General features: G+C 39.9%; 1 protein-coding gene across 2 annotated transcripts in view; it reads left to right on the top strand.

The window, feature by feature from the left end:
* BMPR1B (bone morphogenetic protein receptor type 1B) overlaps window positions 1-25,777 on the top strand; it is a 230,775-nt gene that overhangs the window by 177,489 nt on the left and 27,509 nt on the right. For both annotated transcript variants that reach the window (XM_063156587.1, XM_063156588.1), the window contains one exon: window positions 23,127-23,283. In XM_063156587.1, coding sequence (XP_063012657.1) covers window positions 23,144-23,283 — 140 coding nt within the window. In that variant the 5' untranslated portion in view covers window positions 23,127-23,143. The remainder of the gene's footprint in view (window positions 1-23,126; window positions 23,284-25,777) is intronic.

Here is a 25,777-nt window from a genome sequence, read left to right as displayed (position 1 = left end):
TGCCAGGTGGGCTGGGAGCAGAGGGGACGGGGAAGGAGTGACGAGTGGTTGTTAACAGTAGCGTGCTATGTGAAGCATGCTGAAGTTACCCTCAAAAGTCCAAACTGGGGATGAGGCTTGCTGCCAGAACTGGAGAGCTTTTCTTAAGGCTGCCCTGTAGCTTAGAAGAGACTTACACATCAGGACTGCCATGTAATCAGTGCTGAATTTGTCTGATATTTGATGCTGTGGCTTACAGTTGTTTTACTAGCAAATGCAGACTGTGTTTGCTTGTAGCTCTGTTGTACAGAGAGCCATGCAGGGCATCTTTAAACCTTCTCCTTCAGTACTAAGCTCAAGCAGCCCTGTGCTAATAGAAGTGAAGCTGTGGTGGAAGTGAAATTGAGCTGCCCCAAGAAGTTTGTATGGTGTGTGACACAGTGCACAATGCAACACTGTGGGAGTGGGAGAAGGGACACAATCCTTAGCCTTGTTTCTGCATCCCACCTGTATTTTATGTTACTTCCTTCTCTCCTCCTTGCTGTCTCTCAATAAATAAATGGAAAGAAGCACAATCAGCCTTCACACAGCAGAATGTTTTGAAAAGGCTTGAGTGAGGTTTGCTACTGAAGGAGAGCTGCTAGACAATTCCCTTCCTTTTCTGGGATTCCGTGGGAAATATGTGCTGTGTCCTATGTGATACTTGTATCCAGCAGGGCTGGCCCCAGCTGTGGCTGAAACCCTTCTTTCACCCGTGGGATTTAATCATCAGTGTGAAATAGCAGCCTCCTTACATATTAAAAAAAAAAAAAAAAAAAAAAGAGTGTGGTTTGCATTAAGCCTTATTAAAACGCAGAATTACTTCTAAGTGAATCATTGATATCTTTGTGAGACCAAAGCTCTGAGGTGAATTTGTAGAATGATTAATTTCCCAAATTTCTGCTGCCTACTGTGACAAAGTCTTGAATACCAAGAGGATGGTAGAATGCTTGTTTTATGACTTGTTTTAACTAGGACCCTGCAGATCACTTTATTTTCACATCTAAATAGGACTTTTGTGAGTTTTTATCATAATTGTAGATATTTGACTGTCTCAGTATGTCATATGACTGCCTTTAAATTTTCTAAGTGCTGACACTCCAGCATTTCCACTTTTGGGAGAAAATACACTTTACTTGGCTTTGTCTTGCATTTCTTTTTTGTCTAATGTGTGATCTTAGCATCCTATTAAAATATATAGATAGAATAGGAAATTCCCAATAAATTTTTTCATTATTAGTCCGAATTTTTCTCCCAGAAAATTGGGAAGTGATACGATGGATAGAGTTGAAAATTTAAGACAATTAAAAGCATAAGAAAATAAATACTAGCAGAAAAATGTTTGGGTTTGGGCCCAAAGTACTCACAAATTTGAGTTACACTTGACTAATAGTTTCAACTAAATAAGTGCAGGATTTTTGAAATTGTGTGAGTACAACTTGTTCTCAGTAAAATGTAAATACTTTTCTTTCAAAATAACATTTCCATGTAAACACTGACCTAGCTCTAAGCAACAAAACCCAAAATACAATGATTTCAACAAGGAGTAAATAATCCAGAAAATAAACTAAATCATGTGGTCTGAATAATATGCATTCAAAATTACAGGTTGACTGGAACTGGAGGAACCTTCAGTAACTTACTTAAGTTTATTTCCAATTTTTATTTTTAGTGGTCTCCAAATGTGAAAATTCCTTACACAATCATTCTGAAGGTTTGGCACCCCTATTTTATTGAAAAAAAACCAAATAAACAAAACCCCCCCAAAATACATAATGACCAACAGAGAGACCATCCAGGGAGAATTATTACAGAGGTGAGAGTGAAAAAGAGGGAGGGAGAGAAAGTACCCAGCCTCCATGTGAAACCAGCTCACCCACATTTTAACTGGGAGATTTTCAAGGTTGCTTTGTGCTTCCATTCGAACTTCTCCATAGGAGTGTCCTCTCTCACTTGAATGGCATTATTATTGGTGGCACCGGGTTCTTGGGGGATAATGCACTTGCTGTGCTGCTTTTTGAAGCTATTTTCAAGTTAAACAAAGCATCTCCCCTGCCAGAAATGCAGATCACTCAGTGGCTTTCCTCAAACAGAAACTCCGAGGCGTCTCCTTGCAGGAGCGCCTGCCTTATAAACAAACACGGCCCGGGGAGGCTGGCCTGCTGGCTTGCAAAAATAACCTACACCGAGGCAGGGTAAATAGTTTACATCTCCTTCAGCCTCTGGGTTGTGTCACAGAGCTGCTGGTTGGAAGGAGAAAATCCACTGCAGCCTGAAACACGCATCTTTGGAAGGGGAGGATAGAGAAGTTGTGCTTTAGATGGGTTTTTGTGGAGGGAAAAAGGCTCTAAACCGGCATCCTGTGGACCACAGCTGGCAAAAGAGCATCACTGTGTCTGGCTTTGGCAAGAGGCATCAAAACAGTACCCAGAGTGAAGTGTTTCAGACATTGTGTCCTATTTTGCTCTGCAAAGCACAGGCAGGTAAAGACTTGCTTCTAACTCATACCTTTAATAAACACAAAGTGCAAAAAACAAAATGTATGCAAACTCTGGGAGTACGGTGTGTCACCTCTCCTTTAGTGCCTGATTGTAAGCTGTCTGCCCATGGGCAGAGAAGAGTGAAAGATGCTTTAGAAATGTTATTCCAAATGTATTTTGAAAGGATGGGTTCAGAAAATGATTCTTTATCATTGTAACTGTGTTATGTGGGAGGAAACTTCATGACTAGGTTTTGATGGCTTAAATGGGAGGAGAGGACACCTGCCCAAATTCCACCAGCCGCCAGTTTTTCTTTCTTTACAGCCTAAATCAGATTATTTAGGTTTCAATTTCCATCATTTGTTTTTCTTTAACAATAATCTCTGCACCTTGGGGAACTCCCAGCACACGTGATTTGGGACTAGAAGATGACGAGGTCCCTTAACCAATGGGCTGCAAAATGAGGAGTGGGGAAACACCTGCACATCCCTGCTGGCAGAGGAGTTTTGACAGGGGTGTTTCTTTTGGCAGGAACTGCTCCCTAGCTGGTGTTGCTGTGGAAGTGGAGTCCTTTGCTGATACCCTGATTGCTGCAGGGTGGGTTGAGAAGTTCACACGCAGGGCTAATAGCTTGAGCACATTGTCCTCCATCTCTTCTCCTTGCATGAACCCCTGGACACCTGTTGTTGAGAGAAAGCTGAGCCTGTTGAGGAGAGGTTGGGTCCCACCTGTCAGACAGCCCTGTGATGTCATCTGGAGGATTTTGGATATCCTCTGCTGGGGGAAGTGGGAAGGAGTATTGAGCTGACTTTCTCCTGGAAAAGGGTGGAAGGGACAGGAAGGAGACACTGGTGGGATGATCTGTGTCTGCTGTAGGGCAAATTAAGCAACAAATATCGGCATACAGGAAAACTATGAAATTCTTCAGGGATAGGGAGAAGATATTTCTAAAGGAAATTTTCTAGTGCCTCAGTTCTTTAACAGATTCTTCCTCGTTCCCTCCACATCTCTAAGATGTGTGATTTTTGGTTGTTTTTCAGTGGGCTGCCTTTTTTTCCCCCCTTGTTCACATATTTTCATTTGAAAGCTCTCTAAAAGAAGTGTAAAAAAAAAAAAAAAAAAAAGAATCTGTTTTACTGAACTTTTTTTAACTTCTGTGAGTAATACAACATACAGGTGGAGTAACATGATTATGCTGGTTTCTTGTAAGCATGTTTGAAAAGCATGGGTTTTTTCACCCTTAATTTGGCAGTATTTTGAACTGTTCTAATACAATGATCTATATAAAGTACATCTGTTCCTTGCTGGAAGTGTGCTGAGCCTCATTTTGCATAATTGTTACAGGCAGAAACTGAATTTACCCTTGGCAGAAGCAAATCCTCCTGAGAATGCTAAGAAGGAGAAAGTTTGCAGGAAAAGGAAAAAGTGGTCTTAAAACACTTGATTAATATTATTTCTGAATTTGAAACCATTTTATACTAGTGAAGGGAAACAGAAATATGATGCTAGAATACTGTTGTTCCTAATCATCTCTTTCTGAATGGGTGTGAGGTTTTTATGTTTAGGTTAAGGTTTGGGTTCTTCTCAAGGCTCCTTAGTATTTCATGGGTTACAGAACAATGAATGTGAATCCAAAAGGGACCCTGTAAATCTATTGCAGTGCATGCTGGTCTTTATTTCACCTTAATTTTTAACATCATAACTCAATTTATTTTCAGTGGGAGCTAAGATACAGGAAAGAAGCAGGGGAATTACTTCACTGCATAAATTTTTTAATTGACTTTCTCCAACTGACAGAGACAGGAAGAGGATTTCTCTGCAGGTAATATCTTTCCTTGAAATGCTAAACCCATTGCAGGTGATGGCAAAAGTAAAATGCTTGCAGTAAAGTGTGGAATTTCATTCTATAACTGTAGTGTTTTTGAAGGGTTGAAAATTTTAGATTGTCCCCTGTACTAAAGCTGTACAAACAGAAATCACTGATTCCTTCCTGAAGCAGAGCAAGCTTTGGATTTGAGTCTGCCCAATGGTACTCACATCGATGGTACTGATGAGAAGTAGGGTTGTTTCTATCCTGAGTGTATCACCTACTGAAACTGCAGCCAAGAGGATGTAGAATAAATGATGAAGTTGTAATTCTGTTGTTTTGTATTTAGCTCTTCCTCTTTTTCTCCTTTCTTTAAATGCAGTTTCTTAGGTTTGTTGATTTATTACAATGATTTTCATGTAAGAAATTCTATTGCTGAGTGAGAAAAATATGTAGTACAAAATTTATTTTTCTTTTCTCTCAGAGTGTATTTTAGACTTTTCTGAACATAAATTTATTAACCTTATTCTTTCAAGTAGCTATTAAAAGGTGTGTTCTTGCTTGTTTTAGGGGGCTAACATTTAGTGGAGTAGTCGTGTTTAGCTTACCAACACTTCCTCCATCTCTAGGCTTGATGTGAGCTTCGTGTTTTTCTCACATATGGAGTCAAGGTTTTAAACTCCAGCTCTAAGCTAACTTCCAAGACAAAGATAACAGAGACATTATGACATTTCCTCCCAGCAGTACTCCCTCTGACTTCTCTTGGTACAGCCCAGCTGATGGAATGTGTGCCATGGCTCTGCTCCTGGAGAGGCTCCTGCAGCCGTGCCTCACCGTCAATTTGGCGAACGTTAGGCATAGCTGCAGCTGAATCTCTGATTGCTGCTCCTGGGTTTGTGCCATGTGTGTTCCACATCCATATCAGTGGACAAAGTAGGTGTTTCCAATGTAGGGGCTTGCAGTGTTCTAAAAAAAGGTTTTTTGGGTAAGATTAGGTAACTGTGGTGTATTTTATAGAAGAAAATTACTAAATCTGACAGATTTTCTGATCTCACGCATGTTCAAGTGTTGACATTGATTTTTTGCTGAATGTGTTACTAAATCTTTGAAATGTGTTTCCTTGAGCATGGTGGTAATTTAGGGAGAAAAACATGAATTCTGTGTTGGAGTGAATCAAGTGCCCTTTTTGGAAGGGTTTTTCTACTGTCTGGACATACAGATAAATCTGGTTCTTTAACTCACAGAGACTGAACTTCTGTCCACCAGGTTCTGTCCAAGGGGAATCAACTTTGAAAAGGAAAGCACTGCAGAAATATAAAATATTACATGTAGAAAGGTGTGGATGTCTATAATAATCACATTCATGTTTAAAAATGGTTTTACCCTTTTCCTCCCTTATCTGACTGAAACTCAGTGATAATGGTTGTTTTATCTGGTATGGTCCCCACTGGGGAAAGGACTTCAGCAAATCATTCCTCTATTGAAATACTTGGTAGGGAATTGATTTAGCAGTGGTGCTTTAAAAGAACAGCAATAAGAAATACAAGCTGAGAGGGATAATTTCAGGTAACTATATTATTTGGGTAAATAATAATCCTTGTGCTTATTTACAGAATATCCAAATACTTTTCCTTATTTCTTAGTTAAGGTTGATCAAACCAATAGTCAGGATGTAGCATGGAAACAAACTCTTATTTGTGAGACTTGACCACCAACACATTCTTTAAGAATTCTGGTATTTTATGGAAGAAAGCTTACTTTTTATATTCTTTTACCCTATATTTGGCATCTACTTCCTTTCATATTCTGATGGAAAATGTTGCACAATTCATGCATTTAGGTATGTTAACAGTATTTGTAGTGAGCTACAGTTCATTACACTAATGAAAAGTTTAATTTTACTTCTTTACCTGGCTGTAAAATACACTATTTTATACAAATGAGAAGTTGAAAGCTTGGGAAAATATTTTTCTTTCTCTCTGAAACTACACAGCATCTCAGCTTGAAACACAGATTTGCTGTAGGCCCCTTGTTCTTATGCCTTGGAGTATTTTTAGAGATTGACTGGAGCAGAAAGAAATGAAACATAGCATTTTCATCTCTTTTAAGCAAATTAAAAGAAGAAAAGGGAAAGAAAATATTAATTTCAGTATTTTAAATTCATATTGGTGAGCATAGCCACCTTCTTTTAAGTGAAGTTTCATCAAGACCCACACTGTTGTATTTTTTTGGCATTGGTTGAAACTTCTTTTTGATTTTTGCTAAAGTCAGGGTTTCTAATTAAATTTTAATGGGTTAATTAAAAAAAGAAATAAATACATTAAAAAGGAGAAAAATTAAATCTTTAAAAAACTTTGGAGGAACTAGGTTGAGGAAAAATTACAAAGAAGAGTGATTTGAAGAAGAGAATAATAAAATATGGGAAACATTATTTTATTGTCATTATTTTATGATTATCTGCCTTATTTTATAGTCAAATATGTGTGAACAAAATGTTACACCCTGGCCTTGTGTTCATTGTGCACATGAGAAAAATGGTTGAGAACCACAGCTCTCATACTTATATTGCTTATATTGGCATTATCTTATTGAATTGTATTGAAATATTTTCAATTTTCAAATTATCTCATTTCCACAGTGATTTGTTCAGTGGAACTAAGTCTGTGTTTCCTCAGTTTTGAGCCCTAACAGGTTATTATTTATTGATATATGTTGCATTTAGATAGAATATGTGTCTTCTATACATAACATATAAACAATATATATTTGCTTGTTTATATTCCTTTTGAAATATCCCAGCCTGATGGAATTAAGCTGGTAGAAAGACCATGGATGCATGGCTTGCCTTCCCCCAGTGCTTTTGCCTGCATTTTCTTTTCGTGGTGTCCATATTTCTGGCAATCTCTCATGGATGTTTGTATTTTGAACAGCAGGCAAAAGAATCACTGGAAAATACAGCACTGTTTGGTCTGCTGTTTTCCTCTGAACTAGCAACTCGCAGTGCAACTGGTTTTGTCATTTCAGGATTGTTATTAGAGTGTGTAGGATAGGCAGAAATCCTCTGGCTGTGTTTCTGTTCTGTACTGTGTTATCCTCTGCTGTCTTTCAAGTCTCAGGCCATTCTGGATAACCTGGATGGAGCTGGAAAAGAGGGAATGTCTGCAGATGGCATTCTTCTGTCTGTCTTGTAATAAAATTCCCATCTGCAGAACAGAAATGGTTTTAAGAGAACAGAGTTACTCACATCAGTGACTTGCAGATGGGAAGGTGCATCATGGAGCCATCTGGGACATGCCATGGATATTCATCACCTTGGGAAGAGGACCCACTTTTGGTTTCAGCATGTCATAGCCTCGCTCTTTGGTTTTGTTACTTCACAGGGTGCTTGAGTGTAGATCAGCTCTTTTTTTTGGCTTCACAATGAAGCTGGGTGATGGCACATTGAAATTTTTAAAATATTTTAGTGGCATGGCTGCTCATGTTAACAGGGTCTGTGTGATGTTGCTGAAGGCAAAAGGATTTTTCTAGGGAAGGGTAAAAGGCCGTTTAAGGAGTATGAAGAATTGCAGGTTTTGAAAAACACCTGCTTTAGGAATACTGTCCTCTTAATTCATGTGGGCTTGCCTGATTGCTGGGAGGAGTCGCTCTTACAAATCTATAAAATCCTGTTGGGAGAGTGATCTCTTCTTTTATTGGTACTCTCTCTCTCTCTCATAATCCATGTCATAGTCTTTAGGACATTACTAGCATATGATGAAACTGAATATTTTTATTGAATCTATTGTGTAGTGCCAGTGGACCTGAGTAGGAGAAACGATACTGGAGAGAACATAAAAGGAGTTTCTCTTCTCTTTAGATGGGTGTAGGAGAGTTCAATATTACCAGAAAAACTGCTTTGAACAATGCTGATAAAGAAGAGGTTTAATGAGGCTGGGGCTGTTTGTGGAAAATTAGTCCGTATTAGGGTATTATTCCTTCAGGGAGCGTTTATAATGCCGGCAGGAATGCGGGAATAGGGGGCAGATCAGATTCCGGCACAACCCTGCAAGCTTTCAGCTGCTGATGCGTGGTGCACCTGTGTGTTCCCCTGTCTGACCTCAGAGCTGGCTCGAAAATCTCTGGCATCTGGAAGTGTGGGGAAAGATCAGGTTTTTAATTTTTGTGTGGGGAGGGGAAAAAAAAAAATCCATCTTTCTTTTTTTTTTTTAAAGCTTAGAATGCCTTGTATTTTACATCTTTTTAAAGGATACTGGAAACTATTCAGTGAGTATGCTTTTTAGTGGTTGGAGGTTGGGTTTTTTCTTTTAATTTTTTTAAGCTAGTATCTTAAAGATCTCATAGTGATATGTCCAAAGAGATGAATAATACTCAGTTAAAAAATCTGGTTGGTTGGCAAGACTCGAGAAATTAATTTCATACTTTTGCTTATCTCAGGAAGAATGTTCTCCTTAGCAAGTGCAGATTTGAACAGGACAGCTTAGGCATTAATCTCATTTGTGGAGGTCTGGAATAGCATCTCATTTTCAAATTGTAGTGATGTGGAGATAAAATGTAAATAGTGCCTGTATGAAAATTGTAACCTTGTATACCATCACTGGGCACTGCCTCAGGAACTTGTAAATTGTAAGTGCATGTAATTTACATTGCTTGGATTTAACTGTTTTGTAATTACACTTTGATTTGTATTTTTTTTATCAGACATGGTGGGGTGGTTAAGCTGTGCTGCTTATGAACTACCATGTGAGTAATTTCTTGGTATAAAATTGTGCTTATTAAATGCACGGATTTTCTCTTTCGGAGTTTAAAAGTTGTTCGATTTGGCATCTGTAGCTTATTTCTTGCAGTCTACTTAATTGAATAGCTTCTCTGTTTATCTTAAAATGCAGATAAATGGCTTTCAGCGCAGTGTTTATAGCTTAATAGTTCCTGAAATGAGAGTCAACATTATCTCCTAGACTCTACTAGTCATAACTAATGATCCCTCTGCTTACACTGTTGGGCAAGCCGGGAGACACTGAACTCTGCAGAGAGCAAGGGCCCTGTGCAGTGGGAGGATAGTTTGTATGTGGTGGCGCCTGCTAGGCAAGGCTTTTATGGCTCAGTAGTGTTAATTGGGAACCAAAACTTGTCCTTGGCCACCTCTAACCTCCAACCTCCTGTTACTGAACTCTTCTAGGAATATGGACACAAACCTGAGGGGGAGTTGACAGCACACCGTGTTCTCCCTTCCCTCATCGTTTAAGGTGGATAATATCAGATTGTTCTTATATTTGCTTCAGTTTTTCCCATCAGAGCACATTTTGCAACAGAAAGTCTTTGCAGAAATGTAGTGTATTTTAATGTTCCAATCACTGGCAGGCAGCCTAACAAAGGCATTGCGTTGAGGCCTGGAAGAGGATGAGAAAATAATTAGGCAGCTGGCAATTACTGTATTTTGTTCTAGGCCTTTTTATATGACATTTAAATTTGTTAAATGAAAGAAAGATGATTTTTTTTTAATTTTCCTGACCTTTGGTTTAGTTGTGAATGGAGAGTTGTAAGCTTTCCTTTTTAATAGAGTTAAGTGCATGCTCTGGGAATAGAGAAGGGAAAGAAAGAAAGAGAAGTCAAGTGGATTTACCACCCATCAGTAATGCTTTATTTTTATTACCTTGGGAACAAAACTTCCTTGCTTATGCATTAGACTAAAATAAAATGGGGAGGAATGATGACTTATGCGGTTAGGGGTTAATATTGTTCTACATTCTCTCAGCTTGTCAATATGACCTTTTCCTGATTTTTTTAGCTTGCCAGAGGAGTATTTATTGGAAATTGCAGATGTAGGTGTTGTGAGGTGGATATCACCCTTGCAATATTTCAGCCAGCACAGTGTTCTGGTTTCAAACAGAAACCAGAACAATCTAGCAGGAAAAGCAAACCAGGCAATCTAGCAGGAAGCTTTTGGTGGTTTGAGGTGAAGTTCAGCTGGTGATATACAAAACAGTCTGTATCCCTGATTTCTGTCTCCATGGCCATCTTTTGAGAGCTAATTAAATATAAACATCTAGGTGTGTGACTGGTTGTATATGAAAGCTGTTCCTTACTTAAAGACACTTCTATCAGTCTTGCTTATGTTCCAGCTCCCAATGCTTTTCATTGTTTTTCTGAGTTTTCACGTTATCTTAGAAGTAGGATTTGAGCTTTGTGTTGGCAGAGCAGCAGGCTGGTACAGAGCACAGTCTGGGTAACACCACGTGTGCTGCAAAGGCCACAGAGTACCAAGAAAGCAAATTCAAAAGCTTCAAAGTCTCGAATTCAAAAGTTGTAAGTAGTTACAACTACTTACAACTCTTATGTTTTTGCTGGACATTGCCATGAGTGAGCTCCAGGAGACACAAGGCAGAATGAGCAGGATGCTCTCAGAGGGTTAAAAGAGAGGAATGTGATTGCTGCCAGGAGCACTGAGCAGTTTCTAGCAGGACCACGATTCAGCATTGTGTTGGCAGGAATTTAGACATCATCTATCTCTTTCACTTGGTACATGTGGTCTTGATAGAGTTACAGGTAGTTCTCTAAACTAGGGATGAATCAGGAACAGACCAGAGTATGGAGGAGGAAAAATTTAGCCATTGCCCCTGCTAGTATTAGATAGCTTTAAAAAAGCATGTTTAAGGCTCCAAAAAAGGAATTAGGTATTTAAAAAAAAAAATAAAGCATCCAAATTTTTTGAAAGAGGAAATTGGAGGCAGTTTTTTTATTTTGATTTTTTGTTGTATAAAGTCTTGTTTCTTACGTTTTACTCTGTGATCTTATCAAATATCTAAATGGCCTACTTGTTTTAGTCAGATTCTTGAAGAGTTAGCTCTTCTATAAGAAACCAGTTGAAAGTTCATATAGATCCAGATAACTTATGAGCATTTTCTCATAGGAATAAAGCTCCTATTTCTTTGGAAATAATCCCATTGGTAAACAGCAGCTGCAATAAACCTTCCACCAAGAAATTTGATACGTAGTTCTGAATGTGCAGATATCTCTTTTTTTCATCACCAGTTTCTAAACGTGGAATTAGATTAGGGAATGATGGAGCAAAAGCTGAAGTATCATTTCGTAAAGAAGAACATTTCAGTACAAATGCTGGGAATATATTGTGACTGTAATGTGTGATGTTTACAGGTCAATATCAGAAAGAAACATTAGTAACAGCATCTGTTGCTCACCTCTGACAGTTACTTGCTACCACGGAAATGATAGATGTTATATGGAGGAGGTGTGGTATATTATGACCAAATTATCTGTAATAAATCCTGATTACCAGATTAAGTTAACTAAATTATTTCAAGTATCTGAAATAATAATTTGTGTGGTTTTGTTTTTAAATAATACTGCTTTGTTTTATATAAATATGTGTGGATCACAGTTACAGGGAATTTTGACTGTGGTTAGCCAGCTTGTGCAGCAAATGTCAGGGTCATAAAATGCTCTCAATGGCTGTGTACTCTACCTTGAAATGAAATTCTTGCTATTGTTCCTTGATGGGACCAAAATTTGGTGCTGTATGATGCAGTTTATGAAGTTTCCTGTCTTTTTTGGTTTGTTTGGTTTTAGTTTTAGGTTTGTTTTTTTCTGTTTTTTTGGTGTGGTTTTTGTTCTTTTTTGTTTGTTTGTTTGTTTGGGTGTGGTTTTGGGCTTTTTTTTTTTTGGCTGTTGTTTCTTGGGTTTTTTTATTTTGTTTTTGTGGTGGTTTTCTGGGGTTTTTTGTGATGTGCTATGATAAAGCCTATGTATCCTGATAGCAACTTCACACCACTTTTCTGGATCCTTCTCTGAAAAAAAAAACCCAAATTGCTGGTTGCATGACATTTCTTTTCATAGTCTGTTCTCAGTTGGCATTTTTTGTACCATAAGAAGCCTAAAACCACATCGAAACCTCCTTGTGATTGCTCTCATAGGCAAATACGTGTTGGATTGGGTAAATGAGGGCCAGGCCACTGTGGTGTATCCTGTATCACAAGTAGCCCCACTTTAAAGGGAGGTGAGGAGCAGAAGGCTCCAACTTCAGTGTGCGTTTTATATACTGACCTTGGAAGGCATTGCCAACCATCTGGAACGAGTTAGAAACTCTGTATTGCTCGGGATCTTTGTTTTATTTGTAATTCCAGGATTTTCTTTGCCTTTTGCCTTTTTACTGTCACATCCTATGTAGCCTGAGTACCCCTCTGCGCCGGGCTGGAATAATATTGTTTGCCAGCTTACAATCAAAGCGAGCGCAGAGGGAAACAGCTGAGCCGTATTAAGCAGAGGCAGCCGGGGCTGCATTTCTTTGCTGCTGAATAACACGCCACAGGTGCAGGATTAGCCCGGCCTACGGTGCTGTGTTTGCTTAGCAGAGCCACCCTCTGCCTCCTCACATGACTCTCATCCTGGGGGAATCTGGCAGCGATGTAGCGAGCGCGCCCAAGCTCCGCGTAAGTAGAAAGCTTCAGCTTTTCAGCTCACAAAGCACTTGTGCTTCCCCCATCTCGTCTTTCCCTTTCTCTTCTTTTTTCTTTCTTTCTTTTATATTATTTTTAAATTAATTTTTCTTTTTTTAAGCCTGGCTTGAGCAGAACTTTTAAGAGGCTGGGAAAAAAAAAAAAAACCAAAACAGTGAAGTTCGGTGAGTTCTTCATAAAGATCAGAGAGGGACTGAAGAAAGAGCAGTGTTGTTGGGGTGCTGGCAAGGTGTGGGGCCGCAGGGAGCCAGCTGCTCGTGGTGCACAGGGTCTTGTGTTTGCAGCTTTGGCTCCTGCAGGGACACATTCACACACACACACACACACACAAACTCTGGAGATTTCCTATTCATTTGCTTGGACTGGGCGTCAGGGTTTGTACAGTGCCAGGAGGCCGATGCAAGCCTTTAGGTGCACTTTGGTTGGTGTAGATTGAAGAAGGAAGGTGGTAGATTTACAGAGAAAATACTGCAGATAAAACAAAAGGCTTCCTGTTACTCTTTTTGGTGAGGATTGAGGAAAAAGAGACTTTTAGAACTAGTACTTGGAAATCAGCCTGATCTTGAACTTAAAAGGATGTTTCACTTTTTCTTTTTTATATTAACCTTTGGATTTGAAGTTAATTTAAAAATAAGTGTTTTGGCAGTAATAGGCTAATTCTGGTGCCAGGTTTGCATTGTGGGCCTGAATTTCAGAGCTGGGACTGGTTTTAGCCTTAGTGATTGTCACCCTTCTGTCTAACTTTGGTGATATATAGTGCTTGTGTATGTCAGTAATGCTTATTAACATGCTACATCTGTTCTATACATTTTAAATGCTAGTTAATTGGAGAAATAGTCAAATAATAAAAACACATGTACTTTTTCTCCTACTCCTTCATATGTTCATGTTTTTTCTCCTACTGTTCATATCTGGCTGGACACTGGAAAAAAGAAGTTTTACATCTGATGAGAGTTGTGGAGAAATCTTTAGAGAGTGAAAGAAAGGTGGTCATGCAAATCTCAGGTGGTCATGATAAGTTAATCTCTTGAAAACTTTTGGTCAAGGAGAAGAGCACATGGGATGTGAGCTTGCCAAGGGTGTTTGCAGTGCACATCTCTTAGGTTTTGAGGTTGTGTATGAAGTGTAGCTGTGGAGGTACATGTGTATGACATGAGGAAAAAAGCAAAGCAAGCAAACTCCGTGGGACTGAGGGCTGGTTCCTCCTCTTGCAGAGGCCTGAGTGGGCGGGCGAGCATGGGAGCCTGTTGGTGGGCACTGGTTGATGGGCTGGTGGCAGTGTCACTGGCGTGGGTGGCACACACTCCCTCCCTGCCCAGACATGATCTCTGGAGCATTCAGAGAGGGAAGTGCTTTTAGGCTGCTCAAACACTTGTGGAAAACCGTAGCGCTTATGTCTGTGGTCAAAATTCGCTATTGTTGTTCCATGCGTGCAATTAATTTTGGTTTGCAGTAGAGATGCTTTCCTCCCCCTCTAAATGGATTTGTTTGTTTTCTGTCAAAGTGAGTAAGTCAATGACACTTTCTGTTGCATTCAGCTGTGTTTGCAGAAGATAAGGTTTGTGCCTCAGCCCTCGCTCATGAACACAAAGATCTTCTTCATCGCTTACGGTTTCCACTCATGCAGTTCAAATGCCTGCACAGCGTGTGTGGTGAGGCCAACAGTAGCAGCAGTCAGTTCAATGCAGTCCCTGCCTTGGCGGCTTAACAGGGCAGCAATTTATACTGTCACTTGTTCAGTTGCTTAAAACTGCTGGGCCTGGTGACCTGTCAGGGTGGCATTTGCCTCCAGGCAGAAAAATTCCTGGAGGTCCCTGAGCACTTCATTCACCAGCAGCTAGTTGCTGAGGGTGTCGTAAACACCTGGGATTTTGGGAAGCAGATGGTATTAATCCATGAAAAATTATCAAAATACTAGGTATTTTTTTCTGACACCAAATAATCTGTCTTTCTGGAAGATAGGCAGGCACTTGAGGAAAAGCTGGAAGGGGAATTGGTAGGAAGCATCATCATCCCCATGATCTGGGAAGCATGATAAGTTAATCAATAAACCGAGTTTAAAGGGAGTTATAAATCTATGGCTACAGAATTTGAAAAAAAAAACCAAAACAAAACCATTAAAAATATAGCATGCTTATACCAAAACAGCTGTATGACAGTTCTGGTTTTGTGAATATCTACATTATTTAATTTATTCTTACAAGAAGAGTGAAAGGGAATGACACCAGTGTAGCAGAAATTAGAAAGGAATTGGTAATTTAGGAAGTAAATGCTCTTTAGGCTGAGCTGGGGTTATGTCACATTTACTCCTGAACAGGCAAACCCAGTCAGTCAGAAGGGCACCAGCACCTCTGAATAGTGTTGGCACTGGTTTCTGCAAGCATGGCATGTGCACATGCTAATTATATTTTAATATCCAGGTGCAGTCTTTGATCTTGAGGTGGCTAGCTGGTATTTTTATCTTCCAGGCACTATTTTTGTCTCAGCTGCATGGTGCTCTTGTGTTTCTTCTCTTCTGGAAAGGCAGCAGGAGTGACAGTGATTTATTAAACATATCTAAGAGATCCATGAGGTCAAAGCTGTCTCTTGCTGTTTCATTTAAATTCCGTTGTCTGAATCCCTCTATCTCAGTATCATCTAAAATGATAATAAGTAAAAATCTGCAGCTTGCCGAGTTCAATCTTTGCTCTTTCCTAAAGATCAGATAGCAAAGCATGGATTAGTAGCAGTGGTATCACATTGCATTGCTTCCCATCTGTGTATTCTTTCCCCTGTTGCTGCTGTTCAGGAGAGTTTTCAAGATCACTTGTAGTGACATTTACATAATCTCTTGGTGATCACATTTGGTGTTTGCTGCTTGGAACTGCAAGAATATGTGGTGATTTGCAGCTTAGAAGCAGAAACGACAGCATAAGGATGTTGACAATAATTTTCCTGTATTTTTTTAATTTTTTTTTTTAATTTAGAGTGTGGCACAGACTCTGCTGTTTGTTGATATCCAAATTGTCTTTTTTTACATATTTGTGCCCTAATCTCTATCCCCTGTTTTGACCATAATTCAACTTTAGTGAATTTATGTTGACTACTCCTGATCACTTTTTTGTCATTCGTGTTGAGGGAGATGGCCTCCAGAATGAGGTGCTCCATCATTCTTTTCCACAGAATATTCCCATTGGAAGTGATCCTCAAGGATCACCAAGGCCAGCTCTTGAGTTAATGGCCCATATGGGACCAAACCCATCACCTTGGTGTTATTAGCACTGTGCTCTATCCAAGTGAGCTGATCTCAGGCATTGAAGTCAGGCTGACTGGCCAATAGATCCCTGGTTCCTCTCTCCTGCCCTGTCTGAAAACTGGGGTGACATTTGCTTTCTACCACTTCTCATGTATCTCTGTGGATTGCCACAACCTTTCAAAGATGATCAGGAGTAGACTCATTCTGGTGTGTGCCAGCTCTCTCACCACTCATGGATGCATCCCATTAGGGCCTGTGGACTTGTGGATATCAAATTTGTCTAGGTATTCTTTAATCCAATCCTCCTTGACAAAGGGAATGTCTTCCTTAAAGCATTCCTTCTGGGTCAGAGATTCCTGGGGTATGGTCTGATGCAAAGGTGACCTTCAGTATCTCTGTTTGTGTCCAGAAGAATCAGTGATTCTCGCACTGGACTTTAGATCTCACCTTAGTATTTATGAAGTATTTGCATTTGATTGTTCCAGATTGATAGCTCCAACACATTTACCTTTGCTGTGTAAAATACAGCTCCTGAAAAGGGATTAAAATAAAGAAATTGTGTTGGTATCTTAATGAGAATTGTGTGGACTACCTGCTCATTCATCTTTGCAAATATTAAAGACTAACTTATATTTTAAAAGCTTTTATTTTGTCATAGAGCGTTTATACATTGAGCCAAAGGATTGCAGAAGATAGAATTAGACAGGGTGTTTGACACAGCTGAGGAATATTTATTAATGGAGAGCTACACTGGATAGAGCTAGACTTTACTGAGTCCAAGCTGACAGGATAAAACACTTTGCTTGCACTTTCCCTTGGAAATTAAAAAGTTGTCTTTCTGTTCTATTTTTTTTTTTAATGTTGTGTTGGTACATGCTATAAAAATATGCCAACCAATTCCCATTTTTGTCCAAATGAAAAATATGTCAAAGATTAACTGTGGGCACCAGAAATGAGAGGAAAGCAGACAGCAAATTACACGTGCATTTGCCATGGGCTGTGTTAGCAAAGAAGCCTTTGTGTTTGTAAGTTGTGAGTATGGAATGGGTATTATTTTGGAGGGTGTTTTTCTCAGTGGCTTTGTCACAGCTTGTTATATTACATGTTAAACTTTTTAGCTAATAATTTTGAAAAATAAAGACATCATTTAATGTGGTGCTGGATGCTTGTAGCTATATCGGCAGTCAGTGGCAATTCTATGAATATGGAGAGAAACAGTTTTTAAGAAAACTGCCTTGACAGGTTGTTTAAAAGCACATTTTATTTTAAACCTTATTTGGGTTACGAATAGAAACAAAACCACCCCAAATTTTGAAATATAGAGATGGGAAGGAGCAACTTGTAGGTTCTCTGCATTTTGTTGTAGAAGAAATCCAGCATAGGTGGGAAATGGTGCAAATCATACATAAGCCCTACAATGTTACATTTTTTGTAGTATGTCAGTTTATTACAGTGGGTGTATATCAAGGTACAGCTATTTTCAAGCACGGATTGATGCCAATCACAGTTTGGGCTCACTAGTGCAATATAGCCACATACTATATGTAAAAAAGCAAAATGTTCTGTTTTCGGGTTCTTTTCTGCTGTATTAATACCAGATTTTGTTTACTTTTGTTTAGTTTTGGATCAAAAATATGAAGGTCTCAGCATCTGATATTTCCTTGAGTTTTATGATAGCCTTGAATATCCAGCAAAGTGAAATTCATGATCCAGTTTTCTTTCTCTGTTATGTACTTATCACCAATAAAAGTGTTTTACTGTTACCTCTTGACTATTTTACACAGTAGATCAGGCTGAGTTAAGAGGTGTAATTTATTTCAAGTCTTTTAACTGTGCTGTGTTTTTATTGCTGACTGTTTGCCAAAAAATATCCCATGGAAATTCTTTTATCTGGGAGCAGAAAAGTACAGTGAGTTAGCAGTAACTTATTTCCCTTTCTCCTAAAACAATCATGTTGATGGTATAACCCTGGCCGGGTGGGAAGTCATCAGGCTGTGGTTTATGATATGGCATAGGAAGCTCCAGCAGGATGTTGCAAGCTAGTTTTGTATTTTAATAAAAGTCTATTTTGAGGAAAAGCACACTATGTAGATTAGTGCAGAACATTGATGAACTCATCTTGTGGTTTAAAATTTCCATCTTAACTGTTTTATCAAGTTCACTGATTTTCTTCTCAGGTTTGCATTGTTTGGGTTTGTTTTCAATTACAGTTCAGACACTTTTGTATGAATATCCTTAATTTCCATTTTAAAGGAGCAGTTGAAATATGTTGAAACAAGTTGTTCGTTGGTGTGTAGAGCTTCTTTGGTGTGTGCCTTCCCTGAAGTTGTAAGCCTTGCTTGCGGTCAGGGGGTGGCCAGATGTTGTTATTAGACTGGGAAAATGTGAATGGATGGTATTGAACCCTTTTTTTTTGTCCTTAGCCTCTCTCTGGGGAAGGGGCAAGTCTGACTTTTACTCCTTACGGACCCCTGCAAGGTCATGACAGATTTGCTTTTTTCACTGCATAGACAACACATAAATCTCCCAGCCGTGGCACAGAAATCAATCTGTTAAGATAACTATTGCTAATTCTTCATCCTTCAGGAGCAGGATGGCTTAAAATTCAAACCACAGAACACAGAGAAACAGAATAAAGAGCTTTTCACCTCCTGCATTACCAGACTTGTTGAATCGGAGCAGTGCCCAAAAGTCATTACCATCCAATGGCCATGGGCCAGTGTGAAATGAGTCACTGGGCTTTATCCAGATTCTAGTGGAGAAATTTCTGTCCAAATCACATGGCTACGGCTACAGTTGGCAGGGGCTGAAGTACTTATTGGCAGCCATGGCAGAGAGTTTGAGGACTGAATGTACACTGAAAGGCTGGCTCTCTAGATCAGATTTTTTTGAGCCAGTGTTAAGCTTAAATGGGGGATTTTCCTTTTGTGTGTGAGGTACCACTGCCTGCAGACCTGTCAAACCAACAAACAACCACACTGTTTAAAACCAAGTTAGAATTCATCCTTATAGTTTCTTAATTGTCTTTGTGGAGTGGGGATCTATGATGCTTCTCACACATGTAAAAAATTACAGCAGAACTCCCTGAAATGCCATGAAAGGGTTTGCCGCATGACAGAGTTATTTGCTGCAAATCTTAGTGCTGATAGATGGAAGATTATATCCAAGAAGGTTTATTTGTTGACTCTGGAGGTTAGTAGAGGTTTAAATTAGACACTAACATTATCCTGTATGACCATGAGAATGACTTTCATTTTACAGCGCTTTATTTTCATTGTTTTCCTTCTCCTGAATTCAGAATCTTTGTAGATGTTCCTTTCTGGAAAGGACCCCAAAGCATAGAGGGAGAAACACACTAACACATGGAAAAAACCAAGCAGTAGCATGCTGCACACATCCCCATTCCCAGGTAGAGATTCATAACAGAGGCCATCACATCAGTTTCCAGTGGTCCCAGTCCTAGAGAGGAAAATATTTCTCAGGAGTAGCACTCCAAAGAGACATCAAAGCCCTGGCAGCTGACTTCCAGTCCTTGTGGTGGATGGTGCTTTGTACATGCTGAATTTTAGTGGAAAAAGAGTTAAGCTGAGAAACTCAGCTGAACCTGATGAATCTGTACCAGTCTGATGATGAGCTTCAGGTGATCAACAGCTTTCATGAATTCTCTGATGCAGTCAGTGAGTTACTCAGCAGACTAAAATATTTTTGATACCACTGTTTTTTGCATTTCTCCTAAGGGATGGGAAGCTGACTGTAAGCAGACTGCAACAGAATAGGCTACAACAAAGAAGCAGCCAAGATTAAATAGCCTGAAATCTCTTGTTTTCAGGGCTCTAGGAGAGATTTCAAAACCCAAAGGGCTTCTAAACCCCAGACAGAGCCAGGTCTGCATGACCAACATGTACTTGTTACAGAACAGCAGCAAATGCAGGATGAACAAGCTGTTTACCATCCCAAACTGTGCTTTTCACACCTGAAATCAGGAGGAACTTGTTGCCAAGCTGAAAACTTCTCCCCACTTCTCTTGTGAGCTCCTTCCTACACGTTTCCTTTAGGGAAGGGGACTGCTGTAAAGCCTTTCTGTGCTGAAGTCAAGCAGACAGAGTCAAGAGACCTTGCTGAAACTCAGCCCTGAGTGGGAGGAGAAGAGTTTTTACATGCTCCATGGTTATCTGCTGGGTGAGACACCTGAATTTCAGAGGCAAAAGATCTGCTCATCATTTTAGCTAGCAGCCAGGAATTGAAGGTGTGAAAGGAGCAAGAGAATAGAGTGAGAAGAGTTTTAAATTTTAGAAAACAGAAAAGAGCTTGATTGAAACTGTCTTATTCCTGCCTATTTTTGGTTTATTTGATCTAATATATTTGACATGAACTGGTATGATTTTGTAGTAGTTTTGCTCTGGGCATTATGTGGAAGCAAAATACTAGGCTGCATTCCTAATTTCAGCTCTTGGAAGGTGTAAATTTGAATGCCATCCTATCTGTCCTAAATTTTCCCAAATCCACAATACATCTCTAAATAGCCACCTCTGATGCTCTGCTGGTACTTCAGATTTTTGATTCCAATTCAGCAGCTTCTGCCTGTCTTATTATATCTGGGAGTGCAACAGGTCTAGGGGTGGAAGCTGTTGTTTATGGCAAGTTTTGCAGAAGCTGTTCAAGATCACATCACTGGTGAGTGATGGCCACAGATTGTGTTTAGGTATGACTTCTTTTATCCTTGTTGTAAAAGTGAATGATCTGTGGTTGTATATATGATGAGGATGGCATTTAGCTGCCTAAATTTAACATATTCAGGCACCATCAAATGTGTAATTAAACCTTCCCCCTTTTTTTGTGCTCGGTGTAAGAAGCTTTTGTCTTTCCACTCCCTGTTGGAGAAAGATCTCTGCTAAAACTGCAGGTAGCTTGTAGAAAGAGCTGTGGAAATGACAGAGTAAACTATTACACTTGTGAGCTAGAAGTTCACTTGGTTGCTTCATGAGCTTGAAGTCTGAAAATCCTTGACAGGAATATTAATATGGACATTCCCCATGCAATGGTAACAAAGTACTACTGAAAAAAATGGCTGTTTGAAAGGGAATTTAGGTAATCCCTAATCCTGTGACCCAGAGAGCAAATATCTTTTGATATTAATTTGTTATGCACAGGCTCCCTAATCATATTCGGAGAAACAAACAACAGTGCATTGTTTTTCCCTTAATTTAAGCATCTACTTCATCTTAAGGTACAGCTGTGAGTACACAGCAACACATACACACAATTTACCTTGAGTGAACTCATGCATTCAGTTCTGATTTTGCCAAATCTTACTGAAAACAGTGTGGGGCTGACAGCCAGTTGTGTCGTGAATCCAGTTTATATCTTAATGCTGGGCACAAGGCTTATGAGCCCATGGTTTGTATATGTTTTGTAACTGGTGATCTGGTTTTACAAAGAGGTGAGCTGATCAAGAGGCCAGGTTTCAGTGGCATACAGAGGTACTGAGAAAAGACCAAGCTGTGTGAGTTTGTGATTCATAGGCGCATTAGTCTGGCATGGTGAACAATTCTCTTTCATGTGTATCACCCTGATATTATTGATATATGTCTTGTACAAGGAATGTGCAAGGAGTGGAAGAGCTGTGGTGTTAAAAAGGCTAGCACTTCTCTAAATGCAGTGTTCTTATGTGCAAAGCCCTACTTCTCCCAGAGCTAACAGGTTGCAGCTTTTTCCTGACTTTGCTGGGGATAAGCTGCATTCTCTCAAGTTACACTGCAGAAAACAAAAGCCTGTCAGCCAATTGCTGGTCCCAGTGCCTGTCCTGTGCTACCAGAGCTGGCACAGGAGAGGAGGGATATGCAGCTGGAGGCATGGTGTGCCCTGACTGGTCCCATGTTCCCAGGAGCCCAGACTGGGCTTTTTCAGTCCTCCTAAGGGCAAGGACTGGTAGAAGAGCCCTGTGCTTCCTCCACTGCTTCAGAGTCCTTCAGCCTCACTCTCATCACCTCAGTTGTTGATTGCAGTCCAAGCCCTGACGTGCAGCTGCTTGTCCCCATCCCCTCTGCCTGTCTGCCCACCCTATCTCTCCATAGGGAGCTAAAAAAGATATAATTATTTATCAGCTCCACAATAAATTAATCCTAATTATGGTGATTTGGAAAAATCTTAGAGTGAAGAGCAATCAAAGTAATTAGAATACCAGTTGTTTATAAAGATTTAACATTAAATCAAGCACTTGAAGCCAGCTCTTCAGCTACTCTGTTGGAGACTGCTGCTTATAAGTGACCCTTCGGTAAGATTTCTTACAGGGAGCCAAAAGGAGACAGAGGAATTGCCAGTTGAAGCTTTTCATGCTAATCTCATTTTTGTCTTTGAGGCTTAAAATTTTCACAAGGACTGAAAGTTGATATTTATGAGTAGAGGTGGAGGAAGGAGGGTGCTTAAACATCTCCTAGCCTGTCACCAACATCTCCAGCTGTACTCCACCAGCTCCATGGAGATTCAGTACTCTGATATTTTTAGAAATAATCACCTCCATATATTTCAGCATTGTTCATCCGAAACCACATTCTTCTCTTTTACTTTGTTTATAGACTTTTCTTTTACAGAAGTGAGTTCTTTCCCTTGTTTACCAAGCAGGGCCTTTGCAATTCAGTGACAGAATGTGCTGTTGAATTTGAAAGAACATCAGTTTCAGTTAAGACTTTGTTGAATTGTGTGCTCATGTTCTGTTCTGCCTGGAGTACCATAAATCCCACTGATTTTTATGGGGTTCAGTGAATGTAGATCTGTGCCGAGTGCTGTGGAGATAAAGAAAACTCAGAGGTGTAAGCAAGGATTTGACCTGTGTAATGCAATAGAAGAAAAGCTGTACTGTGCAATGTATAATAATAAAAGCACAATATATCTCTAGGCAGTGGCAGAGCTCAAACATCAGTACCTTTGATCTAATACCACCGAGGCCCAATAAGCCTCAACCATGGTGACCATGTCAAACTACAGAAAAACATTCTGTAGTGAACTCTCATCTCAAATAACTTTCTTAAGTTTTGATAGGTAGAAGCAGTTTAAAGCCTTCATTTCAGGTCTTGCAATACATCACAGAACTGTTTCTTTTTCTTCCTCTCTCATAGCCAGTTTTCTAGACAACATGGCGTTGCGAAGTTCTGGCAAGCTGAGCATGGAGACCAGAAAAGACGGTGAGAGCACAGCCCCTGCTCCTCCCCAGAAGAAGCTGTCCTGCCAGTGCCACCACCACTGCCCTGAGGACTCGGTCAACAACACCTGCAGGTTTGTGGGATAGATATCTGCTGATAACACATGGCAAAACAAACTCGTGGCAGCTCAGCAATCCCAAATTCGGTGTTGCAGTTTTTGTTTAAGCAGTGATATGTAAATGAGTTGGTTTTCACTGTGTCTAAAAATCAGAAGTAATTTTTACCTAGATACCAGCTGCATGGTTGTTGGTTTTTGTTTTGCTTTGTTTTGTTAGGGCATATGCATATTTATAATTTTAGATAATACTTGTTTTAATGAATTGCATATTCTGAAGGCTGAACTTTGTTTTTAAAGAAGCATGCAGTTAATGAGAGGAGACCTAATGGAGATACATTGAAATGTCAATAAATGCTTATAAATTCATAATCACTCTTAATAGAATACTATGTATAAGAACCCTGGTCTTTATTTGTGTCTACAGCAGGTGTATTTGTAGGTCCTTAAGGCTTTGGGGTTTGGGTTTGGTTTTTTGTTTTTGTTTCTATGCTAAAAGGAAAACTATCTTGAAGTGAAGTGTTGAGTATTTTTGTCTATGAGCTGTAGCCTTCTGTTTAATTTTGGGCTTAGAATAGTACAGATTTCTCACCTGGGTTGGATTCTGCTTCCTCAGGAGCTTTTGGCTCCCTGAGGGAGAGGCAGGTCCAGATGTGCACAATCTCCTTGAAGGCTCAGCACTGGTCGGTGTTGCCCTGGCCCTGGCTGAAGCAAGCAGAGGTGACTGAGGGGACCTGTGGGGGGGACCAAGCTGCAGTTCCTCTACTCAAAAGCAGCTCTTGCTGGACACATACAATTGCTGTTGTGTGATAGTTGAATGAACCTCTGTCTTGGCTTGAGGTACAGGTACAGTTTGCTTTAGCTGCAGCAGAGTTGGGCTGAGCTATTCATGTTCCATATGAGGGATTTAAACTTCTCTGCTTGGCTAGGAGCCGGTGTGATACTGGAGACACCAACTCTCAGCCTGGTGGAGCTGTGGGAGTCAGGGAGGCATAGAAGCAGGGCACAGATGTGAGCCCAGCTGGAGATGCAGTGCTCTTTGAGGTGAGATTGTCTGATGTTGTGTCAGCTCTTCAAGGCAGTGTATCTAAAAGAGAAATGGGGAAAGCCTAAGGTTGCTGAAGGCACTGATTGCTTTGTTGGATTTTTGAGCATGGGTTTGCAGCCTGACTTTATTCTTCTCAGCCTGCAGTTTCCTACTAAAACATATCAAAGTTTTGGTGACAGCTGTAAATATGATTCCCCCTTTCTAACCTCTTCCTACAAGCTCATGTTCCAGCCAGAAGTTAGCTCTCACATGACAGTCAGTTTAAAAAGCTGTAAAACCCCACTCTGATACCAATTTGCTGATCCACTGCAGCATCAATCAGCTGTTTCCTGTTCCTGCCCAGCAAGAGCCACAGCTTTCCCATGTGCTGTCTCACACATGCAGCAACAGGGAATTTGCAGATGACTTTTAAATCCTTGAATTAGGAAGCACAAAGGGATCAATGTTATGAACTGACTGAACAAGGTTTATCCCCCAGCTGTGGGATAACCTGCTTTTGCACGTTGCTTTGTAGGCATCATTGGCAATAATTATTTTTTATGGAACTGTGAGTGGATGTCCTGTTAGAATGCAGTTGTGCATTTTCCCTCACTGCAGTACTTTAAAGAAACTCTTTTCAGTCTCCTTTATGGTGTCAAATGTCAAACTTTTTTTAGGTGTTAATGCCCAAGGATAGGCAGTTAAGTAGTAATAAAACACAAAATTGTAATTCCTTTTGTCTTCATAATCCTTGAAGACTTCAGGCTTGAATGTTCTGCTTTATTGCCAGAATGATTTTTTCCAGTCTAGACATCAAAATAATAATTGAAGCTGGAATTTATCCATCAAATATTTATCACTTTTCTGTCCAGTTAGGATTTTCCTGGAACAATCAGGAGACTTGCTTTAGGTCAAGTCCTCTCTCCTGCCCTGTGCTGTCACCTGAGCAGTACCCACCTTGCCACTTGCCCAGTGAGCAACAGCAAAAGTGAAAAATTGCTGAGGAGTTTGGAATAATATAAAACAAATTAAATTAATTTAAATGCACTGCCTTCATGGCTTGTCAGCAGCAATCATGTTTATGATAGTGATCATTGCTGTGGCTTCCACTGCCTTGGTGTGAGAGCTGCAGTGAGGTGTGAGGGACTCAACACCCCTTGTTTTCCCTGCATCTATTTAACTGTTAACGTAGTAATTCCATTTTTAAATTCCCTACTACATAGCTGTAATTATGGATTATAGAGAAAGGAAGATCCTGAGCCTTCTCTTGGGAAAGAGGGGTTATTAGGTGTCCGGTTAGCTGGTTATTAGGTATCTGCTTTGTTGGCTGGATAGAGACAAAATTTCAAAAGATTTGAGCACAACCAACCAGGTTAGCAGGGATTATAAATTTCCCCTGAGGTTTGGAATCATCCTACTAGTCAGGCAGCAACTTTTGTATTTCATCCTGTGTGAATGACTGTTGGCACAATTTTAAAGCACTCA

The sequence above is a fragment of the Melospiza melodia genome, chromosome 5 (genome assembly GCF_035770615.1).
Source record: "Melospiza melodia melodia isolate bMelMel2 chromosome 5, bMelMel2.pri, whole genome shotgun sequence".
Taxonomy (NCBI): Eukaryota; Metazoa; Chordata; class Aves; order Passeriformes; family Passerellidae; genus Melospiza; species Melospiza melodia.
Note: the sequence above shows the minus strand (reverse complement) of the source record. Positions and strands in the feature narration are given on the sequence as shown.